The sequence below is a fragment of the Nematostella vectensis genome, chromosome 2 (assembly GCF_932526225.1).
Source record: "Nematostella vectensis chromosome 2, jaNemVect1.1, whole genome shotgun sequence".
NCBI classification, from domain to species: Eukaryota; Metazoa; Cnidaria; class Anthozoa; order Actiniaria; family Edwardsiidae; genus Nematostella; species Nematostella vectensis.
Genome location: NC_064035.1, coordinates 12,351,462 through 12,372,033, shown reverse-complemented (window position 1 = coordinate 12,372,033; position 20,572 = coordinate 12,351,462). Strand labels below are relative to the sequence as shown.

Here is a 20,572-nt window from a genome sequence, read left to right as displayed (position 1 = left end):
AATGTGTAGTAGAAGCATTTATCCACAAAATGTTTTTTCATTAAAATATTCAAATGATTTTGTAAACAATCTCAAGAAAATTGTTTAAAATGAAGATACTTTTCAATGTTTGCGTGCTTTAGAGAGGTGTTTTCTCGTTTTGTCACATTTCAGTAGTAGGATATTTCGTCGCACGTTTAGTGAGACAATTTTCAGCCAATTAGCACTTTATCATGGCGACATTTCTTAGGGACTAGACAATTCTGGGCATTGCATTTTCAACTATAATATCGATAAAAGACGCATATGACCGAATTCTGTAGTGAAATGGGCTCACAGCTCTAAAGGTGTGAATATGGCAAACGATGTGCGCGCGCATCTAATCTCTCGTAGACAATCGAAATAAAATTGTTTAATGTTTTTTTTCTTTCTTCGTAATCATTTATATCCATTGCGTTATGAACCTTCATTTAATTAAGTTTATCGAATCAATTATTGAGAAATCCTGATAGGTTTTAAAACGGGGTGATCAAATGTCTAATAGCTCCATTTGCGATGCCCCATGGGAAACTCTTTTCCTGTTTACTGTTATAGGCGCATTAGGTTGATTTATGAATATGTAATTGGTAACAGCACAAAATCTAAATCACTAAATCTCTAAACCCGTCTTGATCATTAGAAAAGTACATTTTTTACAGTTTATAAATTCAACCTTTATTTACAAGTTTTCCCGTTCGCTGTAACTGGTAAATGTGATATTGGGTATATTTAGCATGTGCTAAATTCTATGCGCCCAAATGCCAAGAAACATCATGCACCTAAATATCAAGGAATAAGCTAAAGTCGGAGCTATACATCCTGGCGATGCGTGTCTGAGCTACCCCAAGGAAATGCAGTGGTCGTGCAGGTGTTAGTAGTCTGCGCCTCATGCATTCGATAGGGAGTGGCGGTGGCAGCGCCTTCGTGCGAATGGTGGCAGGGGTCGCAGTGAACGAAGTGCGCGCCATGCGACCACATGGGTGTGTTCATTGGATACGCCCATGGCATGTAGTGCAGGCCACCATAGTAGGGTCCATTGCCAGGGCCGCTATAGCCCGAGGGACAGAGAGAAGATGCCGCTTTGAGGCCCATGGCCATGCGTCGCCGCTTGGATTTCATTCGCCTGTTCTGAAACCAGATCTTGATGGTAGTTTCTGAGAGGTTGAGCGCGTTGGCCAGCTCGCAGCGCCTTGTGCGCGACACATAATTCTCCCTCATGAACTCCTTCTCTAACCTCTTGAGCTGTTCGCGCGTGAAGGCGGTTCTGTACCGCCGCGTACGTGTGGCTTCGCTCGATCCTGCACCTGCTGTAGCAAAAGAGCATACGAGAACACGATTAGATGACAGTATCACCAGCAATAACACTGAAAAAGCTAATTAATGACATCGGTTTTACCAATGTTTGTCCTTAATGACTCGATCTGTATGCGTAATTAGAGAGAGTTTTATGAGAAATACAAAGAACTCGCAAGTTAATTATAAGTCTAGATTACCCAGTTTATCGTATAAAGCATGCATTGTTCTATTTTTTTGTACCCTGGTTTGTCTGTTTGATTAGCACCGCAGCCTAAGCAAAAATCTGCTTTTGACTTGAGTCGAGTCACCTAGAATCCAGTCGACGTGTAAATATTTAAGAATGAGATATTTTGTACAAAATTTACAAAGTAAGATTCTGTGCATGATTACTTAAGCGATGTATATAAAATATAAATGTACTTTTGTCTCATTGTAAGGCGGCTTATTGTAAGTTTACTGGTTAACAAAATTGGGTGTGCTTATAGATGAAAAATATGCCCTGTTGATTACTTTAAGAGGGCAGTGCAAAACCTAAGTGGACTCTTAATCATTGAAACATCGCATTGATTTGGAAGACACCGTCTTTTACCAAATAATGTGTGATTCACTTGGCTTTTGACTCATCGCCTGCCTCAGGACCACGATTCGATCCCTCTCTATTCTCTAGTAAATCGCATCACAATATGATTTCTTTCCTTTTGCTTTTATAGATTGCGACAATGCTATAGCACACTGCGCTCCTCTTTCACCATTTACTAAGAGTTTCGTTTTATAAATTTTCGTTTATATTTGTACAAGTCACTCTGTGTCCCCTTTCCTTTCATAAAACCCCAAACGCCAAATTTTCCTACATACACTTTTTCCTTTTTGTCTTTTGTTGTTGTATTTTTCCTTGTATGGCATTACCAACCGCGGTTAGTAAATAGAAGGTGCCATTTATCACTAGAGTGCTCCTAATTCTTAATATTAGCCATATTACGTTTTAAATAGGAGGTTACACGCTCCCTGTTCGATGGAATAGCTCAGGAATACTCATGATTATCATGGTTGCTGAGTGTTATTAAGGAAAAAAAACTTGTCGAGGTAGTTCAAGCGTGTAAAGCGAAGGGATTCTTTGCGACTTTTGTAATATTTGTAAAACCCTTTCATGCAGTCTCGCATGCTCTGCGCGTGGGACTTCAGAAACACTTATGTCAAGACTTACCTGCGAGTGCGGCTGGATCACCGCTTTTGCTTGTTATACCGTGCAAGGCTTCGCCGGTCGGCGTACTGCTGGTTCTATCCACTGAGCTCGTTGGGTAGTAAGCGTCTTCATAGGTGTCCCTCGCCTGATCGACCTCTACGGTCCTGCCCGCATCATCCTCTGAAACACACACAGGGAATGATGAGGCGCTGGCGGAGGAGGACTCGGGAAAGGCCTCACTCGCAATTAGGGACTCCACTGAAAATGACTTGGCTCTTTGCATCGTTAAGGGATTATGCTCTTTTCTCAGTTCGATTCCTGGTTATAAGCCGCTTGTTGTCACGTGACAAGCGCACCCTTTTTTCTTTTTGGGCTCTCGTAAAATCGCTAATAGGTATGAAATTACATCATGATTAATTCCTTAGAACAATAGCGCGATGTTATTATGAGTAGTCGAATGCAAGCAGGCAGTCAGCTCATAAGGCGGATTGGACCGAATTTTGTCATGCGCGCATCTTTGCGGAAGTAATTTAAGAAGCACTTTAATGGCCACAAAGTAAATCGTATTGTTGCTCATCTTGAAATTTCGTTAGCATGCTTAAACAGGCTTAATTAGCTGGCTATTTTATTCGCTGGTGTGAACCGAGACTTGGGGCTGCCCAAGTTTGTTCTTATTTACTTTTTTATTCAGAAAGGTCTCCAATATTTCTTTTTTCTTAATCATTCTACCTTTATTTTATTTATTTTCTCCCTTAACGTTGATTTTTGATCTCTTGTTCTCTACCTTAAGGGAATGGGAATTGGTAAGGGCAATGGATCTTATTACGTAGTCTATTGATTTTGCTGATTATATCATATCTGTCAACCGAAATCAAATTTAATAAAGATCTGCCATCTAATACGGTTAATGCCAATTTTTTTTAAAGCAAACCGGCTGTACCCTGAGGGCTTTGAACCTGCCAGGTTTTGCATACGAGGATGGTTGTTCCCCCAAGAAATATATTAATTGCCAAGAGTGATAAATAACGTCGTATTTTATGACACCTTGAATTTAAACACTTAAAAACAAGAAACATCTGTAAGCCTACCGTTATTAGGCCAAAAGGTGTGGTTCGGGCTCGTCCCGTTACTCCAGTACCAAGCATACTTTCTGTCCCATAAAAGACATTCAACTAGAATCTTGTAACTGGTGAATATTCAGGCTCACGTCTGAGAATATATGCTTTCTTGCAGCTCTGTTAAAAAGCTAGGTTTGGCTAGTTCTTTAAGCCCTATCTCAATATTCCGGCTCTAGTCTGAGAATGTATGCTTCCTTGCAGCTCTGTTTAAAAGCAAGGTTTGGCTAGTTCTTAAAACCCTATCTCTGTTAAAAGGACAGGTTAGGCTAGATCTTTAATTCCATAAGATATCGCTTTTCTCTCTGTGATTATAAATTATGTTCATTTAGCAGTTTCTTTATCAATTAGAATCCAGTTAAGGTATTAAGAGTTTCTAAATAAACTATTTTTAATAAGATTAACTTAAGCATTGTACTGTCTTTTGAAAAGGTATTAGCAATATCCTATTGTGTCCGTAGTGATTTCGAGTATAGCGAGAATTCCACCATAAGTGGCAGTCTTAAAGAAAACTTCAATGACAAGCTATAAGCTGTCAAAGTTTACCTTAGTCGTATGTAAAGACATTTTAAACGAATGTTACGACAGGCAGGTTGGACAATTGTATTGAAACAACCTTAAACTAATAATCCTAACTTCGCATGATACTGACGATAAAAATAAAAGAATGGGCAGGCAATGGTGAGAAGCTGCTTTCGATCGTTAATTTCTCAATATTTTCTGGACATCTCAATTTACCTTTTAGGGTTAGCATTATAAACAAAGTATTGTCTGCTTTATAATACTGCTCACCGGGATGCAAGTAATCAACTCAAAACCCATAAAATATATACATTTGTTCACTTTGGGTCGAATTATTGTGCAAAGTGAAGTAATTCAATAAAGCATTGTGCTACACGGTCCGCGAAGCGTGTGTGTGTCAATAGCCAGCGCTTCAATCTGGTGGAGATTTCCTACAGGGGAAAAATCAAATCTTCCAAACCATTAGCCATGGTGTCACAAGACCTTGGTTTCTCTAACACTCGCTATGTATTTGCCACTGAAAGCAGAACAAGAAAATCCGCGAAAGAAGAACTCTTTTTTACTGTTTTTATAGTGATTGTTTCAAGTAGCAAGAAGAAAGTACACATACTTTAATACACAAAAACCGTAACCTTAAACCTCTACCATACTGACTGATAATTGTCATATAACGAATAAACTACTGCAGACGACACTGCTGTATTCAAGCTTGACCACAGCGTCTAACAAAGCTGCCTATACCCCTGATGAAGATATCAAAAGAGATCTACCTTCAATGTGGCCGATGTCTTGTTTTCTTTTCACACAAAGAAAACATTAAAAACAAAAAAAAGTTGCCATGAAAGTGTTTCAATCTGAATCAGCAGCAATATTTTGTTTATCTTTACGCTTTTTTAAGGTTTTATTGATGCAATATGAGTATGGAAGAAAGGTTTCTAGATTTCTTCACCATCGATCAAGCTGCTGCGCTTAAATGTCTGCTTTTTCCAAAAACACTTCCCCGCAAAATAACTGTAAGATTCAACGACCCTGCCTGTATTTTAAGGTTCGTGGGGTTTGTGTCTGTATCTATAGGCCACCCTGCATCGCCACAAAGGAATCATGCCACAAAGTAGCCTTCTTGTCGGTATTGGAAACAAAAACGGCTTATTTTACCTGTAGATTGTAGACGCATCACTCGACAGGTAGCATTTCTGTGCGCGACATCCTAGAAGCTCTCACCATAGAGCATCAAGTCTGGCTCATTCACATTTCACTCATATTTTTTAATGGTGGTGGATTTCACTCTAGACACACCCGTCGCCATTTTCTGTACCTTAGCCACAGTCAACAACTTGTCATTAAACAAAACATCCCTTGCTTTTTAAGATTCCCCCTCAACACACACCGAATTACCGTTGCATATTTTTCTAACATGTGAGTAGTTAACAATCATTTCATGTTTGTTCTTTTTGTGAAATAATATCGTCGCAGTAAAAGCAAAATAATTACATGTGAGATATCCGGGCTCGGTATTACACGTTCGATCCAGGAGAACAATACCCATAGCCAGAAAGAAAAAGCATTAGTCGTTCTAAATGGACAACGGACAATGTTCGTGTGTAATTAAGTCATTGCGAACTTAAAGCTATGTTTGGGTTTCCAGATTTGGCTGGTTGAATTTGGAATACGTCTGTTGCAAACTATACGATCCGAGTAGTAAGTAATACAGGTGTGGCGGGTTTACAGTAAATTAATAATAAATAGATAAATAAACAAATGTTTATAGGTGTGTAAATAGGTAGACAAATGGGCAGTGTCTCGCATTTCTGGGCGTCAATTTTGGCATTATGGTGGCACACAGCACGATAGGTGTGAAATTGAATTCGTATAATCCATTGGGCATTATTGGTCTACATTATGTCAAGTAAGCAATCGCATTCACTTTTTCAATACTCTGTTTACCCGTGTATTCGCTAACATTTTTTTTTACTTCTTGGGAATAATGTCATGTTTACGATATAGTTTCAAGCTAGTGTGTAACGCCTTTAGCGAGCACCCGTGTGGTCATGTTTCTAGGAAAAGGAACTAATCCCTCCCAGGATTACAAAACGGTCCAAGCAAACTGACGCTGCGCACTCGTTAAGCGCAAATTATCCGCATCGAAGCTTTCATCCTAACATCCTGTTGCACAATTAATTATCAAATTGTCATATCCTCCAAAAAGCACTGTTCTTTCGTGTTATCACGCCTTGGCTTGCAGTAATTGCCCGCTGATAGCTTTGTTTCTCTCGCAATGCCGCGTACTAGACAAAACCGAAATCAAACAACTGAACTAGTAAAGCGTTTTTGATAGCATCTTAAGTGAGATAAGTATTTTGTAAGTGCGATAAATCTGAGAAGTTGTTTAACGAAAGGCTTTCAAAGCTAATGTACTCGCTTTTATGTACTCGCTTTCATCAAGTTACCTTGACTAGCGAGTTTATCAAAAGATTTTGATCCCTATCTACTTGAAATTCTCACTCCATGCAAAAATTGAGCCTTTTCCGTACAAAGTAATTAAATAAATGTGTGATATGCAGCTAAATCCGTTTAATCTTGAACCTTGTTATTTAAATCCCTCTTCTCTCTTCACGATATTCTACCCGCACCGTGGAATAACAATAGATTTTTTTATCTTCGAAATAGCAATAAGGGAATACTAAGCAATGAAGAGTGAAACGGAACTGCTTAGGAGATCTGTGCAGTCTTAAATCATGTTACCGAGCTATTTTGGACCCGTTGAGTAAGGTCCCTTTCGTCTTTGTATAGCGCTCTTGGAGATAACCAGGCTTAGCCGGTAGAATTTACTGTGGGAAGAACTCCATATGGTCAAATTTGTCACGAACTCTGTGTGTAATCAACACAAATTTATTTCTATAATAGATTTCTTTTTACCTTTCTCAGGTGCTCTGAAATGTGACCGCAATGATCTTTTATTTTATGGCTAGAATAAAGCGGCGAAAACCATTTCTCGCTATTTCGGCACTCTCATTTGGGGAAGTAAACCAAAGCGGCGGGCTAATAATGACCTAAGCGCAATTCGCAAGGGCACTTGTCTCGAGTCTTAAGTTGGCAGCCACAAAGAAAATTAATCGAAGTTTTTTTTCTATTTATAAACGGTGGGAAAAGATGATTTTGCGAATATTGAAAATATAAGTTTGTAAATTAAACGGTATAGGCAGAATAAGTGGCGCGCACCGGAGCTAAAAAAGACGACGCAATGACATATATAAGGTAATTTTGATTTACGAACTTAAAAAATGTGATGCTAAAATAAACATAGAATTTATTTGCGTTTCGCAATACCTAAATTAAGCTTTATTTAGGAATTTGAAATATGATCAGCCATAGTTAGAGCGCCTAGACACCAAGAATCGAAAACACCGGGTAAACATAGCGAAATAACACCGGGTATTAAGATAGGCGAAAAAACACCGGGTAAAACGCGTGCAAACAGGCTATAGTCTGGGAAAAAAGCCTATGCCTGAATACTGGATAAATAGCTATTAAGCAAAAAAGGAAACCAAAAACCGATAAAGGTATTGTCTAGCTGAATTATCGTTTTTTTATCAGCTTTATCTCCACGAATAGTTCTAATAGTTTTAACTTGAGGAGATTTTCATAGGCAAACAAGCGGTAATGCTAGTTCTAAGTGAGTAGAGGGGAGGTGAGGTTGATGAACGCTATAAAAGGCAAATAGATCCAGCGATGGAAGTAGAAAGGGCGGTTGAAGTCAATGTAAACAGTTAAAAGATCCATCCTTGATATCCCCATAGTGTATATAGCCTTAAGGGGAGATTCCTATCAAAAAATCCAAAAAAATAAAAAAAGTGATGATTTTCTAATAAGTGCTTCTAAATACTGTTCAAGCATTATACTTTTCTGTTCTATACCTTTTTATGCTAAATTCTAAAAGAAATACCCATAAAAAAGACAAATACTGAGGCATACGATGTTGTGAGTTATCCGTTACCATGGTAACGAGATAGCTTTCTTTTGTTTTGCGCCCTTTTTTCAGCACAAAGCGACCCCCAGCATAAAATTAAATGGTTGGTTTCGGTTCCAGACTCCTTTGATGTCCATTCCGGCTATTCCAAAGCTAGTTTTAGAGGCCTGGTTGCTGTTTCAGCGCGTCCAAGTCTCAAATCTAAAATTCGCGTTATTTACACTCGACACACGAAAATTATACGCTTCTTAATCATGCCAAAGGGCTCAAAACACGGCTACAAACAATCTGTAGTCCAGACTAACACAAGAAAGAGGAAATCTACGTTCAAAGGAACTAAGAAACAAGACAAGAAAGCTCAGGATCAACCAGAAATACGGCAGGTTACTGAGATCGCGTTCGTCGGTGACGACGATGTTGTGAGCGAGCAAGTTCCTCCTCCTCAGCCAAGTGCTTCGGCTCAGAAGCTTCATGATGTTCTTGAAGATTTATCTTCTGATGATAGCTTAAATGCTTTTGAAGCTGAGGGTGAATCAGCCACTGGATATCGCTTTGTTTCGATGCAGAGTCTTCTCAACTTTGCCAAGCGATTACATGCTAACACCACGTGCGATGCTGGTAAGTAAAAATGCTATCTTATATACTTTAATATCACCCGTAACCGCTTCACTTGTCGATGGCTTAAGCTTAATTATGTTCCTAATATTGATCTAACTTTTCCCTAGGTAAATTTGAACTAAAAGAGATGACCACTAGTAGGCATGGAATGTGCAGCAGTTTGTTTGTTCATTGCCATGATTGTGACATGAAGGAGTTCTTGGCTACCGGAGAGCACATTGGTGACGCGACTGCTCCGAGGACAAACAACGCCAAAGACATCAACAGGCGGATTGTGTACGCTTCCTCCGAAATGGGCATTGGTATGGAAGGGGTAGCAAAATTATGTGAGCTTTTAAACATGCCCTTCACAATGGCCATAAACACATGGTATAAACACCAAAAACTTTTACACAATGTGACAAGGGAAGTTGCAGCTGAGGTGCTTGAAGCCAACTGTAAAGAGGCTAGAGAAGCAGCCATGCAAGAACTAGGCTCACTTGAAAGTGAATCAATGAATGTGGGCATTCCTGTAAGCTTTGATGGCACATGGTCAAAGCGGGGATTCACAGCAAACCATGCAGTCGGGTTTGTGATCTCCTCTACAACAGGCAAAGTCCTGGACTTTGAAGTATTATCCAAGACTTGCCATGCTTGTGACATAAAAAAGAACACACTTCCAAGTGATGAGTTTGAGGTCTGGGTAGAGGCACATGAGTGTCTTGGAAGCTTTGATGGGTCTAGCCCTAGTATGGAAAAGGAATGTGCAAAGAGGTTGTGGGGGAGGAGTCTTTCCTTCGATCTCATGTACAAGTACATGATTTGCGACGGGGACTCTAAGTCCTACGACTCTATTTGGGACCAGTACGGTGTGTGTGACACATGCAACAAGTTTGAGTCAATGTCCAGAGCAAGCACAGAGTACAAGGAGTGGCTCAAGTCTGAGGACTATGTGGAATGGGAGTCAAGTCACCTTGATGGAAGTGCTGACTGCAACAGAGTGGTCAAGCTGGACTGCATAGGCCATGTCCAGAAACGGATGGGCAAGGCCTTGTATCACTTCCAGACTTCTTCAAACAAATTAGAAGATGGCAAACCTGTGAAAGGGAGATCTGGCAGACTGACCAAGAATGCTATTGAAAAATTAAAAAAATACTATGGAAAAGCTATCAGGGACAATGTAAATAAGAATGCAAATACGCCGATAGAGAGAGACGCAGCCATTGCTCAGATGCAAAATGCAATCAAAGCATCCTGGTATCACTGCAGCAAAATCCCTGACAAGGAGAGACACCAGTTCTGCCCAGCCAACTCTTGGTGCAAATATAAGAAAGGTCTTCCTTGTGAAGACAAGGACTACCACCTGGACCCGGTGTTCATCAAGTGCCTGGAGCCCATCTATACTCGGCTAACAGATCCTGCTCTGTTGGCGAGGTGTCTCCCTGGCTACACCCAGAATGCCAATGAATCTTTAAATGCTTTGGTGTGGGCCAGGTGCCCAAAGCATAAATGGCATGGTAGGGAGAGAGTGGAGATGGCTGTTGGGTCTGCGGCTATCCACTTCAGTCTGGGTGCTACCGGGAAGCATGAAATCATGAGAAGGGCGGGGATTGAAGTGGGTAGTGATACAGAGAAAGAGAGTAAGAGAAGAGATAGGGAGAGAGTAGAAAAGGCAGAGAAGAGGGCTAGTGACCAGCATAGGAAGTACAGACAGGCAAGGAGTTTGGCAAGGAAGAGGGACGAAGAGCTTAGGTTAGAACGGGAAGGCACAACATATGAGGCAGGAGGCTTTAATGAGCTAGGACATAACTTAGGACCCTCAACTAGCCATAGGAGGAAGAAAAGGGCAAAGAAACATTAAGTAGATGATAAATTGTGATTCTATGGCAGTCTAATTTATTCTATACCAAGCATAAAGCCTAACTGGAGTGGTTTTGCTTTCAAAACTCATTTGTCAAACTTTAAGAGCTGATTTCTCAAATACACTAATTTCCGTATTAATTTATTGCCCCCCTTAAGTATCTTGACAGGTATTTAACGGTTTTAGCTCAAATTTGGAAGACTTGTAGTGTATAGTCCATATTACAAACCTATGGGAGCATTTTCAAAAAACTTAAACCTAGCCTGTGATATACCAGTATAAGTCTTCATGAAGAGGTTTTGGTTGCTATGGTAACCAGAATTGGCTTATCAACAAACTGTCCCATAGGTTTGTTTTTCCTTATGTCCATGATGTGTGTATGCAATATAAAGCCTTCAATGTAAATAGGAAGTGTAAAAAATGGTGGGGGCAGTTTTAATAAAGCGTTTTGAAATATTCCCTTTGAGAGTTAATATTTAACCAGGGGCTCATTAGTATTAACATATAATTACATGATGATGTAGATAACCTTATTGAGAACATTTGTACCAAGTTTTATGGAAATCAGACCAATTGTAATGAAATAGTCACTTTTTAAATACAAACCCCAAATTTGGCACTTCTTTGATAGGAATCTCCCCTTAAAGGCCCAATGTGTTGTTTGCCTTTGTCTTTTTAGCCATCTTGTCAAAAACGAAACCGGCGCTTATCGTTCATCCCTTAATTTCCCCCTTTTTTTTCTTCCTTCGTTTTTTGAATTAATCTTCAATAAGGCGTATTATGTGGGTTTTATGTTTGCAGTACTAAGCCCATGAATACCCTGATGTTTGGCAATGATCACTCCATGATGGTCCCAGTGTTTTTCCCTTGAATAACAATCGCTACTAAGACGTAAGTCATAAATCGGCTTATAGTACGTTTTGCTTGAGACTTTTTAATCCCCCTCAAAGATAGATACAGAAACGAAAAGGCTTATATTTGTACTTGACGTCTTATTTCTTTTTACTTTTACAACAATACATGTTTCTTTAAGGTTGTTTTATCGTACGCTTAAGAAAAATAGATAAATCCATAAATAAATGAAATGCGTTCTTCACGCCTACTCTTTATTGCTAGATCCTGGTTTTATCAGTCTACTTGTGTTTGTTTTAAACTTTTATGATTCTCGATTGCTAACAAAGCATGAAGACGAAAATGCTCGGAAGAGTACCCATTTATCCAAGTGCGGAACTCATAAAACAAAGTGATCAAATAACATAACATGTTCTTGGGGATTCCCGTCTGAAATTTAAAGTAAATAATAATAGGTTGTGTTATGTCTTGCTACAGAAATGTTAGAAAATATTAATACTGATTAACTTTGTTTTTAAGTTTTCACCAACTTTATCATAGTATTTCATGGGCTTAATACGATCCGTAAATGAGGATCATATCACATATTTCTAGAAATGCGTATTTAACCAATTAAAATTATTGTTCATGCTTCCGATGTCAACCGTAAACAAGATTGTAGTTCTGCTACTTTTTTTTAGCAACATACAATGATGCCAGTTGATATACACCTATTTAAGGATGCACTCGCTAAGAATATGTGTGTTATAATCCGCGTTGCTTCGTGGAAGTCAAACAGGTAAGCAAAGAAACAAAATAACTTAGTTTTTCACTAATCATCGAAACTCTAATATAAACTCATATAATTTACTTAATTACTATCCACCCGCCTGTCTTCTACACACACCGAGTTGCTGTCATATCGAGGCAGTACAAAAACAGTACAGGATAAAACAATCGGAATGTCAAATGCTGTAGAAAGCGTCCATTAATAAGAGACCCATTGCGCAAACACCCACTTTTTCTATTCTCGTGTCATAGACTTTATCGCATGGGAATGAGTTTGAAGCACATCATGATGTAACCAAATATTAGAAACCGGGATTCATCACACTTGCCAGAATGGAAGCTACAAGCGGGATCTGGCAAGTTTTATTTAACTTCATGTCTAGTTTGGGTCAATTCTAAGAATTCTACAGAAGATGAAAGGTGATTTTTATGTTTTTTATGCACACAAACCTGTGTTGTCTCATATAGCGTCAAAAACGCTTTTTATCTGTCTGTCTGTTTGTTTGTTTGTTTGTTTTTCTATATCTTTCCGATATTCTGGTCGAAATCCGAGGCTGTGGATAAACAGGGGTAGCATACGAATAATACAATCCAGGTCTGAAGCCACGATTATATCTAAAAAACTGAAGAGAGACTTAAAGATACCAATGTGACGAGCGACGACGGTAGTAAACAATGGAATTGATCTGAAGATGCCTTCTGTTTCCTTTTTTTTGCTATTGAAGAAATGATGTTTTCGGATAGTCTTAGGAATTTCATTGAACTAATATGGAATTTAACGCCATTGGCCATTCGCAATGTTTATCTTTGTCACTACTAATCTACGGTTTTTCAAGCCTTGATTTCTTTTAAACGACACACGTAAAAAAATAAATGAATTAATGAATGAATAGAGAAATAAGAATAATACTTATTATGAATAGAAAACAAGAAAATAAAAGAAATAAATCTACGACGTGATGAGTGTGGCTTACGGAATCGAGGTCCCATTTAACCCTCCGTCTGAACACGGTACAATACTTGTAGCACTGATTTTAGGCCACAAATATACTAATTACATTCGTGATAGTATTCAGCAATATCTATACTCTTGGGAACTGGATAACCATTTCTCAGTATCGACAGCATGACGTTCTGTATATGCACATGAATTGATAAAAAAGAAGCCACGATTTTTTTCATGGCTGTTAGTTTCTTGCATTCTTGCCTTACTTTACTTACTGTATCTTGGCTTGTTTAGTAAATTTTGTACTTTTACACAATCTTAAAAAACGATTTATCAATATATTTTATGAGGTATAGGTAATTAATAGTTTATCTATATTTTCAACTGCCTAAAAGAGAAATAACCGAGAAAACAATACAAATATCTGCAAATCTAGTCTTCCAAAAATCACAATTAGCCTAGCAAATGCAAGAAAAAAAAATCTTCACAAAGACGATGTCTTAATAGACAATTTATCAATAGAGCAAGATCCTATTGAATTATAAAGAGTTCAAAGTAGGAGAAGTTTTAAGTTACCGTACTTATTGCTGGCGCAATAAGCCACTTGGGGCGCTTTAGGCCAAGGGTAACTTTTTAGTTTCCACTTTCGTTCTATAATGGCAAGACAGGCAATTAGAATTAGAATTTCATATCCTCCCTTACCAGAGATGAGGCAAAATGACAGGAAATCGTAACTTTATGCCTGAATATAGAAGTGCTCGGCGCTATATAGCTCTCGGCTTTTTTGGATGGCATTCTAATCAGAACCCTAAAGGGGATTGTGCAATGAGGTAGTTCTGAGGTTGTGTTTTGATTGTCTTTAGATTGGCCAATCGAATTAGGTACCGATACCTGAACGATTCGATCAACAAGCCCCCTTTATAACCCCTTTTCACCTTGCCCATAACCCACTTTATAACACCTTTACACCTTGCCCATAACCCACTCTATAACCCCTTTACACCTTGCCCATAACCCACTTTATAACACATTTACACCTTGCCCATAACCCACTCTATAACCCCTTTACACCTTGCCCATGACCCACTTTATAACCCCTTTACACCTTGCCCATAACCCACTTTATAACCCCTTTACACCTTGCCCATAACCCACTTTATAACCCCTTTATACCTCGCCCATGACCCCCTTTATACCTCTTTATATTACCCCGAATTACCTATTCGGTGACATCACATATCGCATGACTATCCCCCCTCCTTGGCACCTACATGACATCCTCCAAGTTTGGTTGTCCGAGATATGAGTATTTTCGATTTAATGACGTCATCGATGACGTTACACCACACATGACTATTTTTGCACCCCTTTTGAAAAGCTTCATGACATCCTCCAAGTCTGGTTGTCCGACGATGTTTCAATCATGAGATATGAGTATTTTTGTTCTTAGTTAAATTCATCGTCGAGTTAAATTCAGCGTCGAGTGTTCTTACATTAAGCATCAAGTCCGTTATTACAATCGCGTTAAAGCGTTTAAAATTTCTCGCCCATAACGATACCTCGCCGTAACTCCATTATAACCCCTTTATACCTCGCCCATAACCCCCTTTATAACCCCTTTATACCTCGCCCATAACCCCCTTTATAACCCCTTTATACCTCGCCCATAACCCCCTTTATAACCCCTTTACACCTCGCCCATAACCCCTTTTATACCTCGCCCATAACCCCCTTTATACCTCGCCCATAACCCCCTTTATAACCTCTTTATACCTCGCCCATAACCCCCTTTATACCTCGCCCATAACCCCCTTTACACCTCGCCCATAACCCCCTTTATACCTCGCCCATAACCCCCTTTATACCTCGCCCATAACCCCTTTATACCTCGCCCATAACCCCCTTTATACCTCGCCCATAACCCCCTTTATACCTCGCCCATAACCCCTTTATACCTCGCCCATAACCCCCTTTTATACCTCGCCCATAACCCCCTTTATACCTCGCCCATAACCCCCTTTATACCTCGCCCATAACCCCTTTATACCTCGCCCATAACCCCCTTCATACCTCGCCCATAACCCCCTTTATACCTCGCCCATAACCCCCTTGGCACCTACATGACATCCTCCAAGTTTGGTTGTCCGAGATATGAGTATTTTCGATTTAATGACGTCATCGATGACGTTACACCACACATGACTATTTTTGCACCCCTCTTGAAAAGCTTCATGACATCCTCCAAGTCTGGTTGTCCGACGATGTTTCAATCATGAGATATGAGTATTTTTGTTCTTAGTTAAATTCAGCGTAGAGTGTTCTTACATTAAGCATCAAGTCCGTTATTACAATCGCGTTAAAGCGTTAAAAATTTCTCGCCCATAACGATACCTCGCCGTAACTCCTTTATAACCCCTTTATACCTCGCCCATAACCCCCTTTATAACCCCTTTATACCTCGCCCATAACCCCCTTTATAACCCCTTTATACCTCGCCCATTACCCCCTTTATAACCCCTTTACACCTCGCCCATAACCCCCTTTTATACCTCGCCCATAACCCCCTTTATACCTCGCCCATAACCCCCTTTATACCTCGCCCATAACCCCTTTATACCTCGCCCATAACCCCCTTTATACCTCGCCCATAACCCCCTTTATAACCCTTTATACCTCGCCCATAACCCCCTTTATAACCCATTTATACCTCGCCCATAACCCCCTTTATACCTCGCCCATAACCCCCTTTACACCTCGCCCATAACCCCCTTTATACCTCGCCCATAACCCCTTTATACCTCGCCCATAACCCCCTTTATACCTCGCCCATAACCCCCTTTATACCTCGCCCATAACCCCTTTATACCTCGCCCATAACCCCCTTTTATACCTCGCCCATAACCCCCTTTATACCTCGCCCATAACCCCCTTTATACCTCGCCCATAACCCCCTTTATACCTCGACCATAACCCCCTTTATACCTCGACCATAACCCCCTTTATACCTCGCCCATAACCCCCTTTATACCTCGCCCATAACCCCCTTTATACCTCGCCCATAACCCCCTTTATACCTTGCCCATAACCCCCTTTATAACCCTTAATACCTCGCCCATAACCCCCTTTATAACCCATTTATACCTCGCCCATAACCCCCTTTATACCTCGCCCATAACCCCCTTTTATACCTCGCCCATAACCCCCTTTATACCTCGCCCATAACCCCTTTATACCTCGCCCATAACCCCCTTTACACCTCGCCCATAACCCCCTTTATACCTCGCCCATAACCCCCTTTATATCTCGCCCATAACCCCCTTTATACCTCGCCCATAACCCCCTTTATACCTCGCCCATAACCCCCTTTATACCTCGCCCATAACCCCCTTTATACCTCGCCTATAACCCCCTTTATACCTCGCCCATAACCCCCTTTATACCTCGCCCATAACCCCCTTTATACCTCGCCCATAACCCCCTTTATACCTCGCCCATAACCCCCTTTACACCTCGCCCATAACCCCCTTTATACCTCGCCCATAACCCCCTTTATACCTCGCCCATAACCCCCTTTACACCTCGCCCATAACCCCCTTTATACCTCGCCCATAACCCCCTTTATACCTCGCCCATAACCCCCTTTACACCTCGCCCTTAACTCCCTTTATACCTCGCCCATAACCCCCTTTACACTTCGCCCATAACCCCCTTTATACCTCGCCCATAACCCCCTTTACACCTCGCCCATAACCCCCTTTACACCTCGCCCGTAACCCCCCTTATACCTCGCCCATAACCCCCTTTATACCTCGCCCATAACCCCCTTTATACCTTGCCCATAACCCCCTTTATACCTCGCCCATAACCCCCTTTATACCTCGCCCATAACCCCCTTTATAACCCCTTCATACCTCGCCCATAACCCCCTTTATAATCTTTTTTATACCCGGACAAAAATGTATCGGGAACTCAGAGCGTAGAGGTCACAGGCGCGAGAACAACGGAAACAGGACCGGCTGATGGAGAGGGGGTTAGGCGGTAGGCGGTAGACAAGAGAAAGTCTTCTCCCTCCATACTATCCTCCCCCCACCCCCCCCCCCCCCAAAAAAAAAAATAGAGAAAAATAAATTGGCTGCCTCATTTTCGCGCCTCGTTTGCTGAACTCGACGCCCAGGGTACCCCAAGGGTACTTCAGCCCTTGTGTAGGGTCTTGTGTGTCTCCCTTTCACAACCTTTTATACAATATTTACATAATAAGATTAAAAGGCAACATTTCAAAATTGGCTCTGTGAAATCTTTAATGACAATAGGAAAAATAGTAACAAACGCAATAAACTGAAAACTTTTAGACTGTTTAAGAATAAGAATGATTTAGAAAACCTACCTGGTAGTCATTCCTGCTCTATATAGAGCAAAGGATTGCTCTAACTTGACTAAGAATAAGTAACCATAGTTTGAATATACAAAGCACTGGGGTCACGAGCCCCCGGCGCCCCTGTACAGCGGGCAGGAGACATAGGTCCGACTGCCTGCCTCGTATTTTGATAGAAGAAAAATCAACATTTAGGCTAGTGAGAAATAACAAATGCGTCAAAGTGTGTCTAAGCAGTTATGAATAGTCGAGTGAGAATGTGGCTATACAATGCGTCGTGTTTACATAAGGTGAAATGCATGGCTTGTAATATGGGGTGAAAAAACGATAACGAGGGACGGCAGAGTGACACGTGACAAATATGCGACTTGTGACCACATTTCAATTGTTCAGCATTCTGAAAAAATCTTGTGCAAATTTCGAAGAAGAACTTTTAAGTTATTAAAATATGTTATATAGCGCATTGAACGTGAACAAAAGCGCATAGCTAACCTTATATTATCTTATAACTAGTGTATTCATATATGTTTTAAATATTCTTTAAATATCATACTAATAAGTGACAAATTATTATTTAATATGTTTAAAAGGTGTCTTAATAAGTATCTTAAAACGCTTAGTGAATCGCCGGATAGCGGGAGTCCCCGGATAGCGCGGGCAGGTCTTCCCACAAGGGGCTTGCGGCATAAAAAGAACGGGCGCCTAATGTTGTCAGCATACCCCCTTTGGGCAATCTAGAACTAATGAGATATTGCACTTAAGAGGATAAGAAATGCAAGGACGAAGAATGTTGGCTAAAGTACAAATGAAGCTGGTTGTCAAGTGATGTATAACATTGAAAGTTGATGGTAAAATTTAAAAATGGACAACAACAACAAGCCAATAAAGTTCAAAGATTACTGAAGTAATGTGATGAAACTTCTTAGTGTCCGTTATAAGTCTAATAACTGGTATTTAGGCAGCCTTTGTAGCACAATAATCCAGCTGAGGCCGAGAAAAGTGGCTTATTATAATGTATAAATTAAAGTTTTAAGGCATTATTTAGACAAAACCATGTCTCTAAGCCACATCCTCATGAACTCGCGTCGCAATTTTCTTGTATAAAACCATTCATGTTCCTTAGCACGCGCCGATTGAGAGGGGGTATGTTCTTGGAAATACCAAGTAAGTGTGTATGGATGAGTGGGGATGTTCTTGGAAATTCCAAGGTTAGTGTGTGTGGATGAGTAGGGATGTTCTTGGAAATCCCAAGGTTAGTGTGTGTGGATGAGTAGGGATGTTCTTGGAAATTCAAAGGTTAGTGTGTGTGGATGAGTAGGGATGTTCTTGGAAATTCCAAGTTAGTGTGGTTGGATAAGTAGGGATGTCCTTGGAAATACCTAGTAAGTGTGTATGGATGAGTGGGGATGTTCTTGGAAATACAACCTTACCATTCATGTTCCTTAGCACATCCTGATGAACTCGCGTCGCAATTTTCTTGTATTCTTTAAGTATCAGAAACAAGGAGCTGACTAACAGTTGTGTATCGAAGGGACAAGTTTATGTTTAAACCTTGTACGAGGGCGGGGCCCCATGGAGTTTGCTACCCCCACGCGTACGAGGAAGGAAGTTATTTTTCTTGGATATTATTTTTTTGCTTCAAGTAAACATCGCTACATCACGAATCCATGGTCGTCAACATTTATCATAATGATTTTCTTTTTCCATGCTTTGCTACGTCAAGTAGAACTTAATCGATGTTCACGCACAAGACAAATAAAAAAATAACTCCGATCTATTCACTAAGTATGCAATATATTTTATTTCTTCATTTATTTCTTCCTTTTTTTAGAACAAGTGCAATTATGTGGTCATTGTTGCCTCCCTTTTATCTCCTAGGCTTGGCACTTTGCTGAGCTGTCGAGACTCTAGTACGTCACGAGTGGGCGAGAGGCTACGTAGAACACGCTAAAATAACAGACTTCACGTGGACTTGGATGAGGCAGTGTTATATAACAGGTACACGTGGAGACACGTAGTGACTCAGTAATAAAGTATTTTTACGAATGTCATCACTTTACAAGACATCATCACAGGATAAAATATGCAAACGACTTTAAGGCCGGAAAAGGAGAGCCAATTTACGAGAACGTGCTTCAACAGCGAATAGAATAAGGTGTTTCCATCGTTCCTTCTAGAAAAAAGAAATGTAGAGTGATGGAGTAACGGAGAAATGGAAAAGTTTGTCTTTTTTTAATTTTTTATTTACTGGACTGATAGAGAATAGTATCCCGAGTATCTACTTTTTAAAATATTGTTTGTTTCATATATACTTGTCCTCAGTGCAATTAACAGCAAAATTTCAACGGACATTTTATGAGAACGTATAATTACTGAGGCTGAGCTGTTCTTATTTTTTAGGCATTTTAAAAATGTTCTTAAGGACGTTCTTAAATTTTAGTGTATAATATGAATTAAAAACAATATTTCTCTGCTATTCGAGCTTCGGTATTATCTTAGTATGTTCCTAAAATTTGTTGAAATCTTAGGCTGGACTTTCTTATAAAAAAGATCTTTTAAAAAAGTGCAATCGATTTGATATGCTGTCCATTTTGTTTGCTCGAACTAAACATTTTTATTCAAGGTGGCCCGTGCAATTAAAAAGGACTGAACATCCTAGATTCGGAGTTTATTGCAATGCTAGGTGAAATCCAAACCGATTGCGGAATTTTTGGGGTTAATCGAAAGTCGAAGTTTGGAAAAAAGCGACTCAAACAAAGACAAAATGTGAGACTCTAAAATATGCTGTAATTTAATCGAGTTTCAAGGACCACGGCTGGAAATATAACGATATTCGGTTGGGCCGATCTTGCTCTAAATCGACTATAACAATCTGAACATCTGAAGATAGACGTCTTGAAAAATGATGAACATACTGCCGATTAAATCGTTTACAGGAAGAATACTTCTATCGAAAAGTAAGATTTGATATGTCCCTTTGTAAAAGAATGTAAGTATTAACATTTGGAGACCGTGATTTCGAGTGCGCTTAGCACCAGCTAAGAATTCAATATCTATGCCGGTAACGACGCAAAA

The 20,572-nt window shown here is 40.0% G+C and overlaps 2 protein-coding genes and 1 long non-coding RNA gene across 5 annotated transcripts in view; 2 read left to right on the top strand and 1 right to left on the bottom strand.

Annotated features, from left to right (window-relative positions):
* The window catches only part of LOC116619184, a 44,632-nt gene extending 24,675 nt beyond the window's left edge, over positions 1-19,957 (top strand). Inside the window, exon 2 of the long non-coding RNA XR_004296559.2 lies at positions 19,376-19,957. This is a non-coding gene — a long non-coding RNA (uncharacterized LOC116619184). The remainder of the gene's footprint in view (positions 1-19,375) is intronic.
* On the bottom strand, positions 379-18,949 carry LOC5514050 (homeobox even-skipped homolog protein 2). Of its 3 annotated transcripts, none has more exons than XM_032383697.2 (3): positions 18,928-18,949; positions 2,519-2,677; positions 379-1,325 (listed from the first exon to the last, which is right to left on the bottom strand). In XM_032383697.2, the coding sequence occupies exons 1-3, from the start codon at positions 18,932-18,934 to the stop codon at positions 829-831; spliced, it is 663 nt and encodes a 220-aa protein (XP_032239588.2). In that variant the 5' UTR covers positions 18,935-18,949; the 3' UTR covers positions 379-828. The 3 variants fall into 3 exon arrangements, with proteins under 3 accessions (XP_032239588.2, XP_032239587.2, XP_032239586.2); XM_032383696.2 differs by lacking the exon at positions 18,928-18,949 and adding an exon at positions 5,290-6,645; XM_032383695.2 differs by lacking the exon at positions 18,928-18,949 and having other exon boundaries at positions 2,519-3,782.
* Positions 7,941-11,015, top strand: LOC125561097. The gene is made up of 2 exons (XM_048724359.1): positions 7,941-8,719; positions 8,827-11,015. Exons 1-2 carry the CDS (start codon positions 8,356-8,358, stop codon positions 10,557-10,559), a joined length of 2,097 nt encoding a protein of 698 aa, XP_048580316.1. The 5' UTR covers positions 7,941-8,355; the 3' UTR covers positions 10,560-11,015.
* Positions 19,958-20,572: the final 615 nt, after the last annotated feature.